We start from the raw sequence: 16,481 nt of genomic DNA on the forward strand, positions 1-16,481 counted from the left end.
CCCATGCGTTCTATAGTGTGTTTGTGTTGGTGTGTGTGTGAGCTGGGAGCAAGGGAGAGCAGGGAGAGAAGGGCAGCAGTTTTTTGGTGCAGCTTTTAATCTAGCCTTGGCGGTGTTTGTGTGTTTGTGGTTGTGCAGGCCTATGCAAGATGACTTGGTGTGTGTGTGTGTGTGTGTGTGTGTGTGTGTGTGTGTGTGTGTGTGTGTGTGTGTGTGTGTGTGTCTGTGTGTGTGTGTCTGTGTGTGTGTGTGTGTGTGTGTGACTCAGAGAGAGACAGACACTCAGAGAATGAAAAACTATGGCAATGTGTGTGCATGCATGCCCATGCATGCGAATGTGTGTGTGTGTGTGTGTGTGTGTGTGTGTGTGTGTGTGTGTGTGTGTGTGTGTGTGTGTGTGTGTGTGCTCCGGCTTGGTCTCCCTGCTTTTTGCACAGTTCATCAGTCCCCCTCTCCCCCACCTCGCTGCTTTATTGCCTGTTTGGCACCAGTGGCACATATACCACCCACCTCTACAGCCAGCCGCAGAGCTTATCAGTGATTTCATCCTCACTCAGCATGAAGCACACAAGGACCTTCAGACATGTCCTGTTATGCCCCACACGCACAAAACACATGCACACACACACACACACACACACACATACACATAAAATGAACACACCCATATGCACATACACCCATATGCACACACATACACACATGGCCATATGCGCACACATACACACAGCCATATGCCCACATACACACACATACACACACACACGCATTAATTCCACCTCAGCATTCCACAGGCCCGTTTTGGCGTGCCGTCACTCTCCCCCACACGCTGGTGTCATTATGCAACGCTTGGCTGATAATATTTGTGTTTAATATGATTTATTGCCCCTGCCGTTGATTTGGTTGATATCCAATGTCCTTCCGGGAGCACAAATCAAAAGCATACGTCCTTGTCTCTCCCCGCAGAGGTCCTCGTTTGCAAATGGAATGCGTTTTTATTAGCCAGCCGTTGGACAGTTCGAGAAGCTGAAAGCTGAAAGCAAGGGGGGCTTCAGTTAGATGACAGGGAAGTGTGGCCCAGATTATCAGCACCCAGCACAATGGCTGCCGTGAAAACCTGGTGGCCCTGCTCAAATGTTATGGTATATTCAATGGATTGTTATTGATTCCGTTGTTCCACTTAGTGAGGTGAGTTGGCAGGGTGTTGGCCGGCCTCTGTATGACGGATCGTAAGTCATTGGGAGAGGTAATGTTAATGCTACAATACTACTGCTAATGCCATAGTCATAGTCATTGTGTGCCTAGGAATGGGTTCTCAGATGAGTCCCTGTTATACTGAGACTGTTATTTTTGTTTATGGTTGTATTTTTTGTGTCTTTGTTTTGCCCCTCCGTAGCTGAATAATTTCAGTGGGTTTTAAGTCAGCGTCATTTCTGTCTGGCTCAGATATTGCTGGGGGGTTGTTTATTTTAAGTGCAGATGAGGAGAGCTGTGTGTGTTTGTGTATGTGTGTGGGTAGGGATGCCTGTTGTTCTGTGTGTGTGAGATAAACTGGCTTTGTTCAAACGCCTGTCCTCCTCTGCCTCCCAGGGTCCTTGTGTATTTCTCACACTATTAGGCACAGAATTCGTCAGCCTAATGCTCGCACGCAAGACATCCAGTGCTGTCCTAGTTGAATTTATGATTTAATAGGACCCTCTGCACTTCCCTTTCCCCTTTCCCCGTGCTGTGTCGTCCATAGAGGCCTCTTGCTAGCTGCAGAGGGCTACAGTAGAGTAGTGTTTCTGTTATACTCCAGCTGTCTCCAACATCCGATGGTAGGGACTACAAATTAGTCAGTGCACAGTACGTGAGCTGCACCTCAAACGTGTCCCGTAGGCGAGGTACACACACACACCCACACAGAAAAACACTTTCTCTCTCTATCTCTCTCACACACACACACACACACACACACACACACACACACACACACACACACACACTCCTGCTGTCATTCATGCATTTACCCAGTCACTTAAGCACACACAAACAAACAGGGTCAGTGTTACATAGACCCACTGGTTCAAGTATGAACATTCATACAAACACAGACACACAAACAGGCACACACACACACAGACAGGCCCTCCTTTTCAAATAAATGATAATTTAGTAACACATTAGGTATACACTCCAGTATTTCACTCACCGATACCTTTTCATTCTTTACGTCTTTTACACATATGCTCATAATCACATGCAGGCAAACTCATCATCCCACACACACACACACACACACACACACACACACACACACACACACACACACACACACACACAAACACACACGGCCAGTCTCCATCACTCTGCCAACCCAAAGATTTAGCAACCACACTCCCCAAAGGTAGCCTCCTTGACGTGGACCGCCTGGGATAAGACATTCAAAGCGCTGGTGGAAAATAAATAATTGAGACGGCGCAGCCGAGGCGACTAATTAGAGAGCACTTGGGCAATCAAGCCAGGCTGCAGGGAGAGAGCAGTGGCATGTTCTGGGACGATCCCCCAGGAGGTGGCAGAAAGAGCCCCCCAAGCACCCCACACTGATTTTGGGGGCCAGGTCACTGGCTTTGATCCCCAGAATAAGGCCTCCTGGTCGTGTCTTTGTTTGTGCAGTCTTTTCAGGCCCATCTGTTTTGCAATCACATTCACACAAACGATAGATGTAGACTAAGTTATTTATTTTCTCCCAAATGTGAAAGTGTTTACCAGTTGTTGAGAGTTAAACGAGGCATCCTCTTTGCTCGTTTTCCTGAAGGCTGCTCATCTGTTGCAGTGGTGTATTAATTGCAGGGTGTAAATACTGATTAAATTTACTTGAGCTCCAAATTAATTCCTGCCTAAATTCACGACGATGAGCGATACCAAGCAATGGTATCTGTATGGCAAGGGTATGTGTGACGAAACTGTCTTTTTAATTGACTCTCTACAGTCTTAAATGGAAGATGATTTCATGACATTTAATTTTCATTATGTTGCCTTAATGTCTGTCTTTATATCATATTTCTGGCTATCTTTGGCTCAGTAATTGCTGTATATTTATACTGGTCAGTGTATGGGCTCTCTGTGGCATCATACCAATCTCCATTACAGAAATGCCCCATTCAGGGCTTTTCTCAGATGTCCGCAAAGGGTGTGTTGGGTGGGTTGAGTCTTCCCTTTTTTGGCTGTGTGATTGATGCTGTGTCACCGGTGGGAACAAAGGAATCAATACAAACCTGGCGAGCTCGGAGAGACGAGCCAGTGATCAGGGAGCAAGATGCTATCTGCATGATCCATTACCCTCATTTGGGCTTTATGATCGCTTCGATTTGACCAGATACTCTACCGAGACGAGGGCGCTTTAGAGGACTACGGCTTGCATCTGTGGCCAGGGAGAATAGAAGCGTAATAATCTGTCAAGGACCGTGAAAAACCTGTGCATGAAAACAAATGACTGTGTGTATGTGTGAGTGTGTGTATGTTTCTGCGTATGTGTGCGTGCTTGTGTTTGTACATTCAAATCCTCTACCCTAATGCCATGCCATGCGAAAGTGGCGCAAAATGTGTGAAATGAGCTGTGTGCGTGAATTTCCATATCTCATTTCTCCAGGAAAATATCCGACGGAGTTTTGTGCTTTGCGCACAGTCATTTGTTGTGTTGGAGCCAGCTTTTTCGAGTCACCCCTGCTGTTCAGGTCAGGCCTGCTGAAAAAGTATCACTCCAGAGTGTTCCTGAGAGGTGCAGATTGTTCCGGAACCATTTATAACATCGAGGTGTGTGTGTGTGTTGATGTGAGAAAGGGCATTGCCGCCTCTTCGCCTGCTGGTCACAGACTAAAGACACGGACAGCTACTGGTCTGGATCAGATCCGACCCAGTTCTGGCACTGATGTGGTGAAGGTCCGATTCTGTTCCGGCCCAAATCTCTTATTGAGTTGGCTGCTCTCTGAGAGTCTCTCTCCCTCTCCCTGTCAGCAGCACACCTGCCAGCAATCCCATATGGGTTTCTCCCATATTTCAAGGCCATCTCCCAGTGCCCTTCCAATTTTGTTATTTCGCTCGAAAAACTCTCGCAATTTGCATGGTCCTCAAACTTTATTATGAATAATTGTCACACACGTCTGGACATTATAAATATTTCCTGAACAACCTGCACCTCACAGGTCCAGCCCAGAGGTGCGTTCAAAATAGCAAACAACTGTCAGTACGCTGCGAACGGTTGCAAACTGGCACAAACAGTCTTGGATGCTGGACTAAAAGGTTATCATTCGAAGTCGAACAATTTGGAGTGTTTATACAAAAACATTCCAATTTAAAAGTTCAAAGAACACGGCTATGCTTTTGTTGCCAAAATTGAACACATCTTAGATCCCTTCTCGAGCTAGCTGCTCTCTGAGTGTTTCTCTCCCTCTCCCTGTCAGCAGCAAGCACTGTGCCGGAAACGTGTTCAGAATTCAGTGCGCTTGTGGGGAATTAGCCACAGAGAAACAGGCTAGCGCGCTCTGTCCTCCTCTCCTCTCCTCTCCTTTCCTCTCTAGAGCAATTTGTCCATGTCCTGCCAAGCTTAGAGTGGAGACCCTTCATTCGTTTCTCTTTAACTCCCACTTCATTTCACTGCCCAGGATGCCATTCATCTTTTGGGGTGCTAAAGACCTCCACCGTCATGATGGGGTGCTGAGTGCTCATTAGAGCCGATGATGGTGTGTGTGTGTGTGTCTATAGTTGTCTGGGTGTGTGGTTGTGTGTGTGTGTGTGTGTGTGTATATGTGTGAGTGGATGTGTGCACATGTGAGTTTCTGTGTGTGTGAGCTATAGGCATCTGGCTGAAACCACATGCGGACATCACACCCTCATAGTCTAACGCAGGTAGCGATGACAAGGCTGTCAGGGAGTCTTTCCTCTCATGTCGATGTGAAAAAGGTCATTATCAGAGTGTACTCATTACTGTAAATGGGCAAATTAGCTAAATATCATGCAGTCTGGTGTGAGCTCCCTGATGATTGCATAGACATGCAAAGAGTGTTTAGTCAATAGACTACCAAGCTGGCTTTCCACTGCAGTTTTACGTAGATGCATATGAACTATATAAATCAAATGTATATCACACCACCGATCTGTAGTAAATTACTGCATACGGACTATAAAAATCAAGTGTATATCACACAACTGATCTGTAGTGAATTACTGCATACGGTCTATAAAAATCAAATGTATATCACACAACTGATCTTTAGTGAAATACTGCATAAGTACTACAAAAATCAAAGGTATATCACACCACTGATCCGTAACACTAAATCTGAGTTCCCTCCAGAAATGCTGTTATTACAGCATGTGAATGCATATGCATATGCACAATATGAATACATATAGGAGATATACGTATATATTGTTTTTAGTTGTTAAGAAAGATTGTTTTCGTTAGGCCTAATGTTACCATGATCTTTATCTTTGTTTCTCCTCTCTTCCTTCCCTCCCTCCCTCTTTTTCCGTTTCCCTCTCTTCTCTGCTCCCACCCAACAGATCTACCTGCGCTTCCTGGACTATGAGATGCAGAACTCTAATGAGTGCAAGCGAAACTTTGTGGCGGTGTATGACGGCAGCAGCTCAGTGGAGGACCTGAAGAGCAAGTTCTGCAGCACGGTGGCCAACGACGTCATGCTTGTGACGGCGCTAGGCGTGGTCCGCATGTGGGCCGATGAGAGCAGCCGCAAGACCCACTTCCGTATTCTCTTCACTACCTTCTCAGAGCGTAAGGCTAACCGTTAATCTCTTCACTACTTTCTCAGGGCGTAAAACTAACCGCTAATCTCTTCAGTACCTTCTCAGAGTGTAAGGCTAAACTCTTCAGTACCTTCTCAGAGCGTAAGGCCAAACACGAACCGCTAATCTCTTCAACACCTTTTCAGAGCGCAAGGCTACACACTAACCGCTAACACCTTCTCAGAGCGTGATCAGCCAGTTTGTTCTAGTTTTAAGGTGACAGCGTAGTCTATCGGAACCATCAGCGGCCAAAGCCTTCTCTGCAAATGTTTGTGGTAAATGCTAGCAAGGGTAAGTGGGCTACTCACTTCACTGGGGAAATTCGGTTCACCATGTTTTGCTGCAAATAATTTCAACACAAAGTTATTGATTAAAAATGGTTTATTTCGCCATTGTTTCTCCGCAACAAAAAATAGTTCCATTGTCAATTGGAATTTTAAGATTTAAGAATCATCAACGCAAATTTTTCATCGCAGAGTGATTTATTATTAGCTGTGAAAAGTCCCGTAACTGTTGGTATGTTGACGAATAACCTATAGCATGGAACGTCTCTCGTCCAATCAGAAACAGCTAAATTGCGCGATAGAACCCAATTGTTTTATGATTTTGCTAAGATAATAATCTTGTTTTGTTGCAGGCTATGACTTGCAGCATTGGCCTCTAGGTAATGAAAGAAATGTGGTTTATAATATGGTATGCAAGAAATATGGTGTCTAGCTAGCAACAGTAAAATGCATTTCTCAGAATGCTTGAAAAGTGTCAGTTTAAAAGCTATAATTATGTAGCTATGTTATTTTTACCATTGGCTAGTAGCACTCATGCACAATTACACAACAGTACAGCACACTATTACAGTTGAAAAATAGTAGGCTATGAGGCCGAGGCATTTTTATGTTTTTCTTCTTTTGCTAGGGCAGGCTCATTTGTTCTGGGAATGAACCCATAAGAAAATGTCTTAATTAGAATGGTCAGACCCTTTGTTATAATCTGCACCCTGCAGCTAACTTGATACCCCCTACTCCAGCCATGCCCACTCCCTGTGATCATGTGAGCTCTCAGAAAACAGGGCGCTTTAAAAAGTTAAAAAGCTACATTTTGTAGGGCAACATTCAGCATGAGAGTTCTTTCGGGGATCTAAAGGTTTCTTAATTGTGAACTAAAATTGTGAACTATTTTTATGAATTGTTTTTTATACCAGCTAAGAAGTCTCTAGGATTACTGCTTTTTCAAACAATTTGGCCTCACAGGTTCAAAAGCACTAACATCTCAGGGAGTGTCCATGCAGAACCGCAACGGACTGCAGATTCCCTTGTTAAAACAAAGTGTCTGTGAAGAGACTTAATCTAACTGTAAAACCTCTACTCCTTCCTGCACCTTCTTCCCCTGCTGCTGTTTCACAGACATCCTGCCAAACCAAGCACAGGCGCTGGGAAATAAAACAACTGAGCCATAGGTTAACTTTAAGAGCAAGCCATTAGGCAAACACGGGCGGTGTCTCTGCTACATAGATGTTTATGGCTTTCCACTGGCTGGAGACTCGGATCAGTTGGACTGAGGACATTGTCTGGGCGATTGCCCAGCCGCCCAGAGGGAGATAAGATCCTCAGATCACTCAGCGTTGCAAAGCCCCTTCATTAGCCGCCACTGTTGTGGTGGATAGACAACCAGGGAAACCGAGATGTCTTTTCCCTCCATAAACCTTTGGGAGAATGTGGTTAGGGATGGATGGATGGATGGATGCAGGCATGTTGGACGGTGTTGAAAAGACCTAGGATGAATTGCTGACGAGTTATTTCACTGGCAGTTTAAATGTGATTTCAGATAGCCGACTCATGAACAGCCAACCCTGTTGCTTTACCCTTCAGTGGAGTGGTTACTAGTGAGGGGGTGGGGGGGGGGCACACCTCATCTCTAGTCTAGCTAATTTATCTCTGCCAGAAATATTAACACACACACTCACACATTCATACATACAGAGAGAGACAGAAAGAGAGAGAGAGAGAGAGAGAGAGAGAGATAGAGAAAGAGAAAGTGACACACATTCATACATACACACATACACACACACAAAACACATTCATACACACTCACGCACACGCACACACACACACCAGGGCACATACATTTTCAGGAAGTGAAAAGTACTGTAGTGCAGACTCTCATGTCTCTGTACACATGAGACCATTCAGTTGAATGCAGTGGCCCCTCAGTAATAGGAAAGTTTATGTTGCCACTGCAATTCAAGAAATACCAAGAGTTCCCCCGCAGTGGACCGCAAAGCCCTGACAGTAACAAATGACTTTAAAAACCCAGTGAGTGGCTAACCCCACTGGAGTGCATCCGGCTCAGATTTGGCCTGGACTTGGCACTGCTCCGCTAATAGCCAAGAGGCCTCCGTAAAGGCTCTCATTAGAGGCTGCTCCGCAGGGTGGGGGAAGGGGGGGAGGGGCTTGAGCCAGGCACAGGAGTGTGGGGTGTGCATGGGGGGTGGGGGGGTTGCTTGAGCCAGGCGCGGGAGCGTGGGGATCTGGGGGATTGTTCATTTCAGGGATGAGCCGCCTCCCGCGGGGGCTGCCATTCTGTGGGAGAGCAGAGCTGCGGTACACAGCGGCACCCGCACGCCAGCCAGCCTGGGGCACTTTGATCTGTAGCAACGCCAATCTGTGCCAGCTGTGCCCGCCGCTGCGCTAACCCTCCGCCTGCTGTGTGTGCACCACAGTGGGTACAATGATGGTGGTGAATCGGTGGTGGATCTGGTTAGTTAAGGCTGTGAGAGAGACGGGGGCGGTGAAAAAAAAAGGGGGTAGAGAGAGGAGGACAAGAATATAGGGCTTTCACAGAAATAACAGTGAGATTAGGGAGGGAGAGAATGTGTGAGCGCCACTTAGGGGCCAGTGGTGTTGGTGGACGGGTGTGAGAGGACTTGTCCAGGTGGTTTGAGTGGGGCAGGAAGGGAAAGAGGAGAGGAGGAGGAGAGTGTTTGGGGCCACAGCAATTACTTGGCAGGTGTTGTTGTGTGAGATTAGAGGAAGTGGTAGAGCAGGGGTCTCAATCTCCAGGCCCGCGGGCCAGATCCAGCCCGCCAAGTGATTTCATCCGGCCGGCTGACTTCTCAGAATGTTCTCTCAAAATTCAGTTAATTTGAATGGGCCACCCCTATGTTTACTGCTGCTATTGGCAACGGGTTTTGTGCTTGTTATTCACATCTTTCATATAATTCTGCAAGTAGTCCAGTCATTTAATGTGATGGAAACTTAAATTAAGTCAGCAAGTAATGGGTTGCTATGCAACACCTGAAACTTGAGAGTTATATTTGCGTGAAGAACTATTTTTTCTTCTTCTCACGAAATGGCAGCAAAATCATTACAAATAGGTATTTTGGAGGAATGTCTTCTATCGTTTTGACAAGTAACCGAATAATAAGCCGCGGGATAATGTATAGTCCTGTGCTCATTATCGGAAAATAATTCTAACTGTATGTCAAGGGCAAAAGTTTCAGTGCGTATTCTGTGGCTTCGGATAAGAGAACTGACATAAATAATAATGCTCAGCTTGCATTTCTTTCCGTGGTGTTAACAACAACTTTTAAGTGACAGAGGAATAACAGAGGAATAAAACAATGCAAGGCCGTACCACAGCTAAGAATGTATTTGAGCAACTGCCTGACGCAGTTGAGCATGCTGGTCAGTCATGGAAGTCACTCCGAGGAATAACACCAGACGGGGCACCATCAATGATTACCATATCAGTAAACTATTCATTTTAGATTACTATAGATGAAAAAGATGCTGTATTTTGACAGACAAATTAAATTATACACTTGAAATATATTTATTATAAATACAGATTTTTTGCTCAAACTTTATTCAGTTTTCTGCTTTGTTTTGTTTGTTTGCAGCCATGTTACCAACTATACAAAAGTGGTGCAGTACAGCATTTGCTTTAAAAGGTGCATGTACGAAGGAAAAATGTAGATGTAGTTGTCGATGAAGACATTATGTTTATGTAATTCATGGGCTATCAATGAGAGAAAGTGATCCAAAAATGCAACTTTAACAAACACCTTTATCCAAAGAGCATCTGGCATTGCCCAGGAATTGAAACTCAGGTCAGCTACTTGAGCAAGCCAACAGATTAAAAAAATCTGGCCATCCACTGACCAGACTGGACGCTCATCGGCCCCCAGGTAATTTGAGTTTGAGACCCCTGTGATAGAGAGAGAAAGATAGAGAGAGGGACAGAGAGAGAAAGAGAGAGAGAGGGAGAAAGAGACAAGCAAGGATGTGTGAGCCCTTTAGTGGTGACAGTGGATGTGGTGGTGGTTGGTTTGAGTGGGGCAGGGAGAGGGGGGGGGGATGCAGGGGGCAGAGGCAGTAACATTGGTGGACGGTTAAGTCATCAAGTGAGATTAGGGAGAGAAAGGCCAACACTGGTAGTGGATGAATTCGAAAACTCTCCTCTGCTTGGACGAATTGCTGCTGAGACAGTGGTCGCTATGGTGCTGCGTTGTGAGGGTGAGAACTCTTGTCTGGGTGGCATGAGTGGGTCTGTGAGAAAGAGAGAGAGAGTGAGGCAGACTGAGGGAAAGAGAGAGAGAGGCAGTCTGAGGGAAAGAGAGAGAGAGAGAGTAAGATGAAAGTGAAAGGAGCAGCCTGACGGATGGTGTGAGAGGGAGGAAGAGAGAGAGAATGAAGATCAAGGGGGCACGAAAAGAGCACGAGTAGCAGTGGTGGCTGCTTTTGGTTGTCGAGAGAGATTAGCGCGACTGAGAGAGAGAAAGAGAGAATGTGGGAGGTCACAGCAGTTACAACACTAGCAATGGCTGTGAGGACTCTTGGCTCCTGTGGCTGGTATGAGTGGGGGAGTGGAGGGAAAACAGAGGCAGAGAAGGAGAGGGTAAGGGGGAAAGAAAGGTAATGGAGGCCACAATAGCAGCAGCAGCAGTAGTAGTGGTGAATGGTTATATTGTCGACTGACCTTATTAAGAGGGAGAACGGACTGCAACGGAGGAGGATATATATGAGGACACTGAGGTGGAGGTAGGGAGAAAGCTGGCATTACTGTCTAGTTAACATGATTGAAATCCATGCAAATCCCTGAACCACCCCAAACCACAGCACACACCCACAAGCATGTGCAAGCATGTTACATTTGTTCACCTCAGTGTCATGTATGTGCGACATGAGAAATGTCGTAAATCTGTGAGTGTAATGAATAAAACATGAGACTTGTCCGGTATGAGGTGGGCACAGAGAGACAGAGATATTGTATGGAAGAGAAACAAACTAAAGGAGAGAGATATGGCCTGAAAGAGACAGCGAGAGAGAGAAAGAAAGTAAAAGAGAGAGATTGGCAGAGGAAGAAAGAGAGAAAGCAAGCGACGTGCAGGGAAAGAACCAGATATCTTGCAGAGGCAATGAGCGAGGGAGAGCGAAATAGAGAGAAAAAGAGAGGGACAGAGCAGGAGAGAGAGAGAGTTTAATGTGCAGCGTGACTGCTCCACGGCCTGCCGGGCTCATCATTAGAGAGCGCTGGCGGGATCAAACACACAGTGCTCTAATGGAGCCACAGCAGCCTGAAGCCCCACATCCTAACTGGTCACCAGCACAAGCACAGCCACTAGGTAGGCAGGCAGCAGAACAGCTCACTGGCCATAGTGTCTATAGCAGCACAGCTATCCTCACTGGCCATAGTGTCTATAGCAGCACAGCTATCCTCACTGGCCATAGTGTCTATAGCAGCACAGCTATCCTCACTGGCCAAAGCAGTACAGCTTTCCTCACTGGCCAAGGTGTCCACAGCAGTACAGCTATCCTCACTGGCCATAGTGTCTTTAGCAGCACAGCTATCCTCACTGGCTGTAGTGTCTATAGCAGCACATCTATACTGCATATTTTCAGTTTAAGTACATTGAGAGCAACTATACCCCGAAAATATTCCTTGTATATGAAAATGTACTTTGCCAATAAACATGATTCTGATTCTATCGTCACTGGCCATAGCAGTACAGTTATCCTCACCAGCCATAGTGTCTATAACAGCACAGCTATCCTCACTGGATCTTGTGAGGGTTTGTTGTGATTGTTGAGGCCAAAAAATACTGAATTTGCGACGTGATTTGTGGTGGGAATTGCGGTGATTCTTAGTTCAATAAAATCAATCACAAATCATGCAGAAATTCCATGACCTTTTTTGCAGAAATACTGCGTTAATAAGAGAAAATTGCAACCAGCAATATTTGAATTAGCATGAATGCAAAATCCTGGAGTGACTGTCTCATTGCAATAGAATTAAAACAGCCGCTAAAACTAGCACTTTGGCATAACACAACCAACCACCCTAACCAGCAGAAGTACCCACAGCCAACAGCATCAGCTGAGCGTCCCTCCCTGTCTCCCTGAGGCCGTCTTCAGGACACAGCAGCCTGGCCCAGCACTGGTGCTCACAGTGATGCAAGAGGATTAGACAGAATCAGCTGTGAGGCCATTTTGGCACATTGAGTGCTGTCATTGTTGCTGTGACACTGTTATCCTAAGCGATAGTGAAACTCTCCACTTACAAGAAAGAAAACATGGACCCACACAGACCCCCAGAACATGTTACTTTGTTGTATTTACCTGAAATGCAGTAGTGCGTGTGGCAGTATATGGAGTGGCACATTCTTTATCCATAATCTCCCACCCATGACACACACACACGCACACACACACACACACACACACACACACACACACACACACACACACACACACACACACACACACACTGCTCAAATTACTGTCACCATGTCACCATAATTGAATACAGTGGGTGGTCGAGTGCTGTAGTTCTTTCTCCTGCTTCTAAAGGAATGGCAAAGGCTCCTACACTGCACAGGGGTTTGGGGTAGTGTAGTGTAGGGTAGGGTGGTGTAGCGTGGGGAGGGGAGGGGAGGGGAGGGGGATGAGTGGAGAGGTGAATGGGGCTCCTGTAATGGCCCCTGTGAGGTTTGGATGCTGCACAGATCTGTGGGCTCACGCAGCTGTGCATTTCAGTCAGCCTGTGTGTGTGTGTGTGTGTGTGTGTGTGTGTGTGTGTGAGTGCATGAAAAGCGCCGGGTGGATTTGTGTGGGAGACAGTGTCCTTTGTGCAGCCTAGTGAGTGAATGAACATGCGGATGTGCGGTTGCCCGGGAAACACCCCTGCGTAAGTTGCTCAGACAGAGCTGGAGTGAGCAGGGCGAGACTTGAGACCACCACCTGCCGAGCGCCGTTATACTAACGGACGGCTGCCTCTGCATCGCAGGTTGCTGATCTCTCCTTCTCTCTCTCTCTCTGTATCTCCACCTCTCTCCTTTTCTCTAGCTGTCTCTCTCTTTCTCCCACTCTGTCCTTTTCTTTATCTTTCTCTGCTTTTCTCTGTTTTGCATTTCTTCAGCTTTGTCCTTTCTTCTATTCTTTACTGGTTTCTGTCTGACTGTTAGTCTCTCTCTCTCTATCTCTCTCTCTCTCTCTCCCTCTCTGTCTATCTGTCAGTATACTGTCACACTAAAGCTAAATGCAGCCTCAGTCATGATCGTTTAAACCAGTCAAGGCACGCACATTATTTATATTTCATCATTGGATGGATAAGTGACACACGGGCACTCAGGAACGGCATCACATAGTCAGAGGAGCTTTTAATCTGAACCCTTACCTTTTGGCTATTAATAAATGCCCAGTGGGTAGAAGGAGAACATTGATGACTTAATCAAAGGCAGAGCCAAGGCTCCGTCCCTAAGCCCCAAGAGGGGCCCTTGTGTTCTGCAACAGCACAGGGCCTGATGTGTGCATGTGTGGATTCCTAGGATATTGGGTCAAGCCACTCAGTTCCTCTCTAATATATGCAGCGAGGAGATGAGGGGAGTGCAGCTGCATGAGCAAAAAGGCCACCTTTATTGTAAGATCACCGGAAGTTAATTTCTCTGGAGATTATACCCTGCACCCACCTTTTAATGAAGTCCAGTTTTTGCAGCAGATATCGACAAAGACTCAGAGTCCTACAGTGCCATCATGTGGTGAGTGGGGGTATTGCAAGGGAGAGGCAGAGCAGCCATGAGGGCACTGGGGATACTGAGGGAAGATTCCTCCCATATGTATCACTCACTTTTGATAAACTGAGGAATAAAGGCAGTTATCTTTGTGTTGGTAATTCCGTTATGGCCTTCCAATAATGAAACAACCCACTTGGGATGTTGCAGAGCCCGCGATGCGAGATAATTTTATCGCTCCTCCAATGAATAATCAGTCATGTATCAACAGCATGACAGTGTGTGACATGACATGGTGTGAGGTAGGGTGGTCAGCCTGCAGGACTGCTGCTGTGGCTGCTGCTGCTGCTGCATGAGTGCAGTATCAGCAACGCGCTGAATGGAGGGGAAGTGAGCCACTCCTTCTGAAAGTCACCTTGCCGTTTAATTATCGTTCCGGTATGCTGAAGCGCCACACGTTGCAACAGGGTTCTCTTTTTATTTTTAAATGGATCACATCCTGTCGGATCATCTCTGGCTTTCATCTCTGGCTTTTATGATTATGGGCCTGCCATACGGCGCTGTGGATCCGGCCTGGCGGCTGCAGCGGCGTGTGCGTGAAACCTGCCAAACAAGCGGCTCCCATTAAGTTCTGTGCGCTGAACAAAGTGCCATTAGCCTCTGTGTAAAACTGCCCATGGTGGGGATTTCAATTAGAGGTGCATTCTGTGACAGCCTGGGGCTTGATTCAAAGCCCATCCCAATGCTTTAATTATATATTTATGTAGTGTTTTTTTTTTTTTACTATTTTTATATTATTTGATTATTTATTAACTTATTTATGACCCTGCCGTGATGGGTTGTATGGGCATTACACATGCAGTGTTCTCCACCAGCACTTTCGTTGCATCAGAAAGCCAAAGTCGCTCTTTGCCAACCTTCTGTGGACGATTGGATGGATTTCTGCACAAGGCCGGCAGAGCTCGTCCCTCAGAGGTGGACTTGCTTCCCATGCATATTTGAAGAGAAGGATTAAAATTAATGTGCAGCAGTGGTACTGAGCAAAACTTCACAAGATGTACTGCTCCTTGACTAATGTGATTCTAAATCGGACCTGCGTATCAGCGAAACGGTCCGTCGAGAGTGGCGTGAGATAGGGATCCTTTACACTGATATTTCACTGTCCTGAACTTGTCATAGTGCACATGATGGATGACGCCATTGCCTTGGCAGCACACACTGCACTTACACACCTGAACAAAGGGAATACATACGTGAGGTCGCTCTCTTCACGGATTCCAGCTCGGCATTCTGTACCATCAACACTCATCTCTCTAAGGTCGTTGATCTTGGACTGCAGACCTCCATCTGCAGCTGGATATTCGACTCCCTGATAGGCAGGCCCTACGTAGTGAGAATTGGCAGCCACACTTCCTCGCCGCTGATCCTCAGCGCTGGTGGACCACAGGGCTTTGTTCTCGGCCCCCTCCATTACTCCCTGCTTACTTATGGCTGTGCTGTCAGTGCTGTCAAGCACAGCTCAAATATTATCATTAAGTTTACTCAAGACATGATCCTCCAGGGACTCATTACGGACCACGATCAGACGGCCTACAGAGAGGAAGTGAAGACATTAGCCAGCTGATGCCATGACAAGAGCTTGTGTAAATTTGGAATGAATGCTGGCATCCTTACAAACTTCTGCAGGTGAACCATCGAGTGCTTGCCTGCACCACCGCCGCAAATCACCACAGAGAGTGGTGGAGGCTGCACAGCACAGCACAGCACAGCATAGCACAGCACAGCACAGCACAGCACAGCACAGCACAGCACAGCACACCACAGCACACCACACCACACCACCGCACACCACACCACCGCACCACATAGCTCAGCACAGCACAGCACTGGCAACAGACTCCCTGGCGTTCAGGATATTTTCCACCAGTGGAAGGCACACAACATTAAGGACCACAGCCCCCAACCACACAGACTGGTCCCCATGTTACCGCCTGGCAGGGCATGTACCACCATAACGTTTTTACCAGGCCATCAGGCTTCCCAGCTCATACATCTTTGCTTGTCTGCACTGTTTACTGACCTGATTACAGACAAAAAATGCCATGACTGCTGCTGTTGAACCAGGACTATCAAACATGACTGCTGCCATTGAACCAGGACAGCAACATATTCAATGTGCCATACTGTTGTGTGCACACTTCACCTTCACTTTTCTTACGTAAATCCTAATTTTCATGTATGTATATAGTGTTATATTTTATTTATATCTCATCCCATCTTTATTACATTTTACTTGTATTTGATATTCTATACAATAGTAGCACTAAATGCTGAACTCACCTGTTTTCTCGTCCAGCACATCTGTGTTAACCTACATATGACTAATAAATATCAGCTGCACTTAAGTATGAGAATATATGTGTATATTATATATATGTGTGTTTGTATGTGTATATACAGTATATATATAGATGATAGTAGCCAGTCTGTTGGTTGGTCTAAATCTAACTGTGTCTTGACTCTCCTCAGCCCCATGTGAAGGAGACACATTCTTCTGTCACAGCAACATGTGCATCAACAATTCCCTGGTGTGCAACGGCATTCAGAACTGCGTCTATCCCTGGGATGAGAACCATTGCAAACGTAAGCATGCATTTCCTATTAAACACACAAACATGTATGTGTCCTA

General features: G+C 46.3%; 1 protein-coding gene across 1 annotated transcript in view; it reads left to right on the forward strand.

Annotated features, from left to right (window-relative positions):
• neto1l (neuropilin (NRP) and tolloid (TLL)-like 1, like) overlaps window positions 1-16,481 on the forward strand; it is a gene marked incomplete at both ends in the record, with an annotated part of 73,806 nt that overhangs the window by 54,333 nt on the left and 2,992 nt on the right. Inside the window, 2 exons of the mRNA XM_080855467.1 lie at window positions 5,545-5,773; window positions 16,322-16,435. Of these exons, the coding sequence (XP_080711593.1) occupies window positions 5,545-5,773; window positions 16,322-16,435 (343 nt within the window). The remainder of the gene's footprint in view (window positions 1-5,544; window positions 5,774-16,321; window positions 16,436-16,481) is intronic.

Source organism: Sprattus sprattus, assembly GCF_963457725.1.
Source record: "Sprattus sprattus genome assembly, chromosome: 17".
NCBI lineage: Eukaryota > Metazoa > Chordata > Actinopteri > Clupeiformes > Clupeidae > Sprattus > Sprattus sprattus.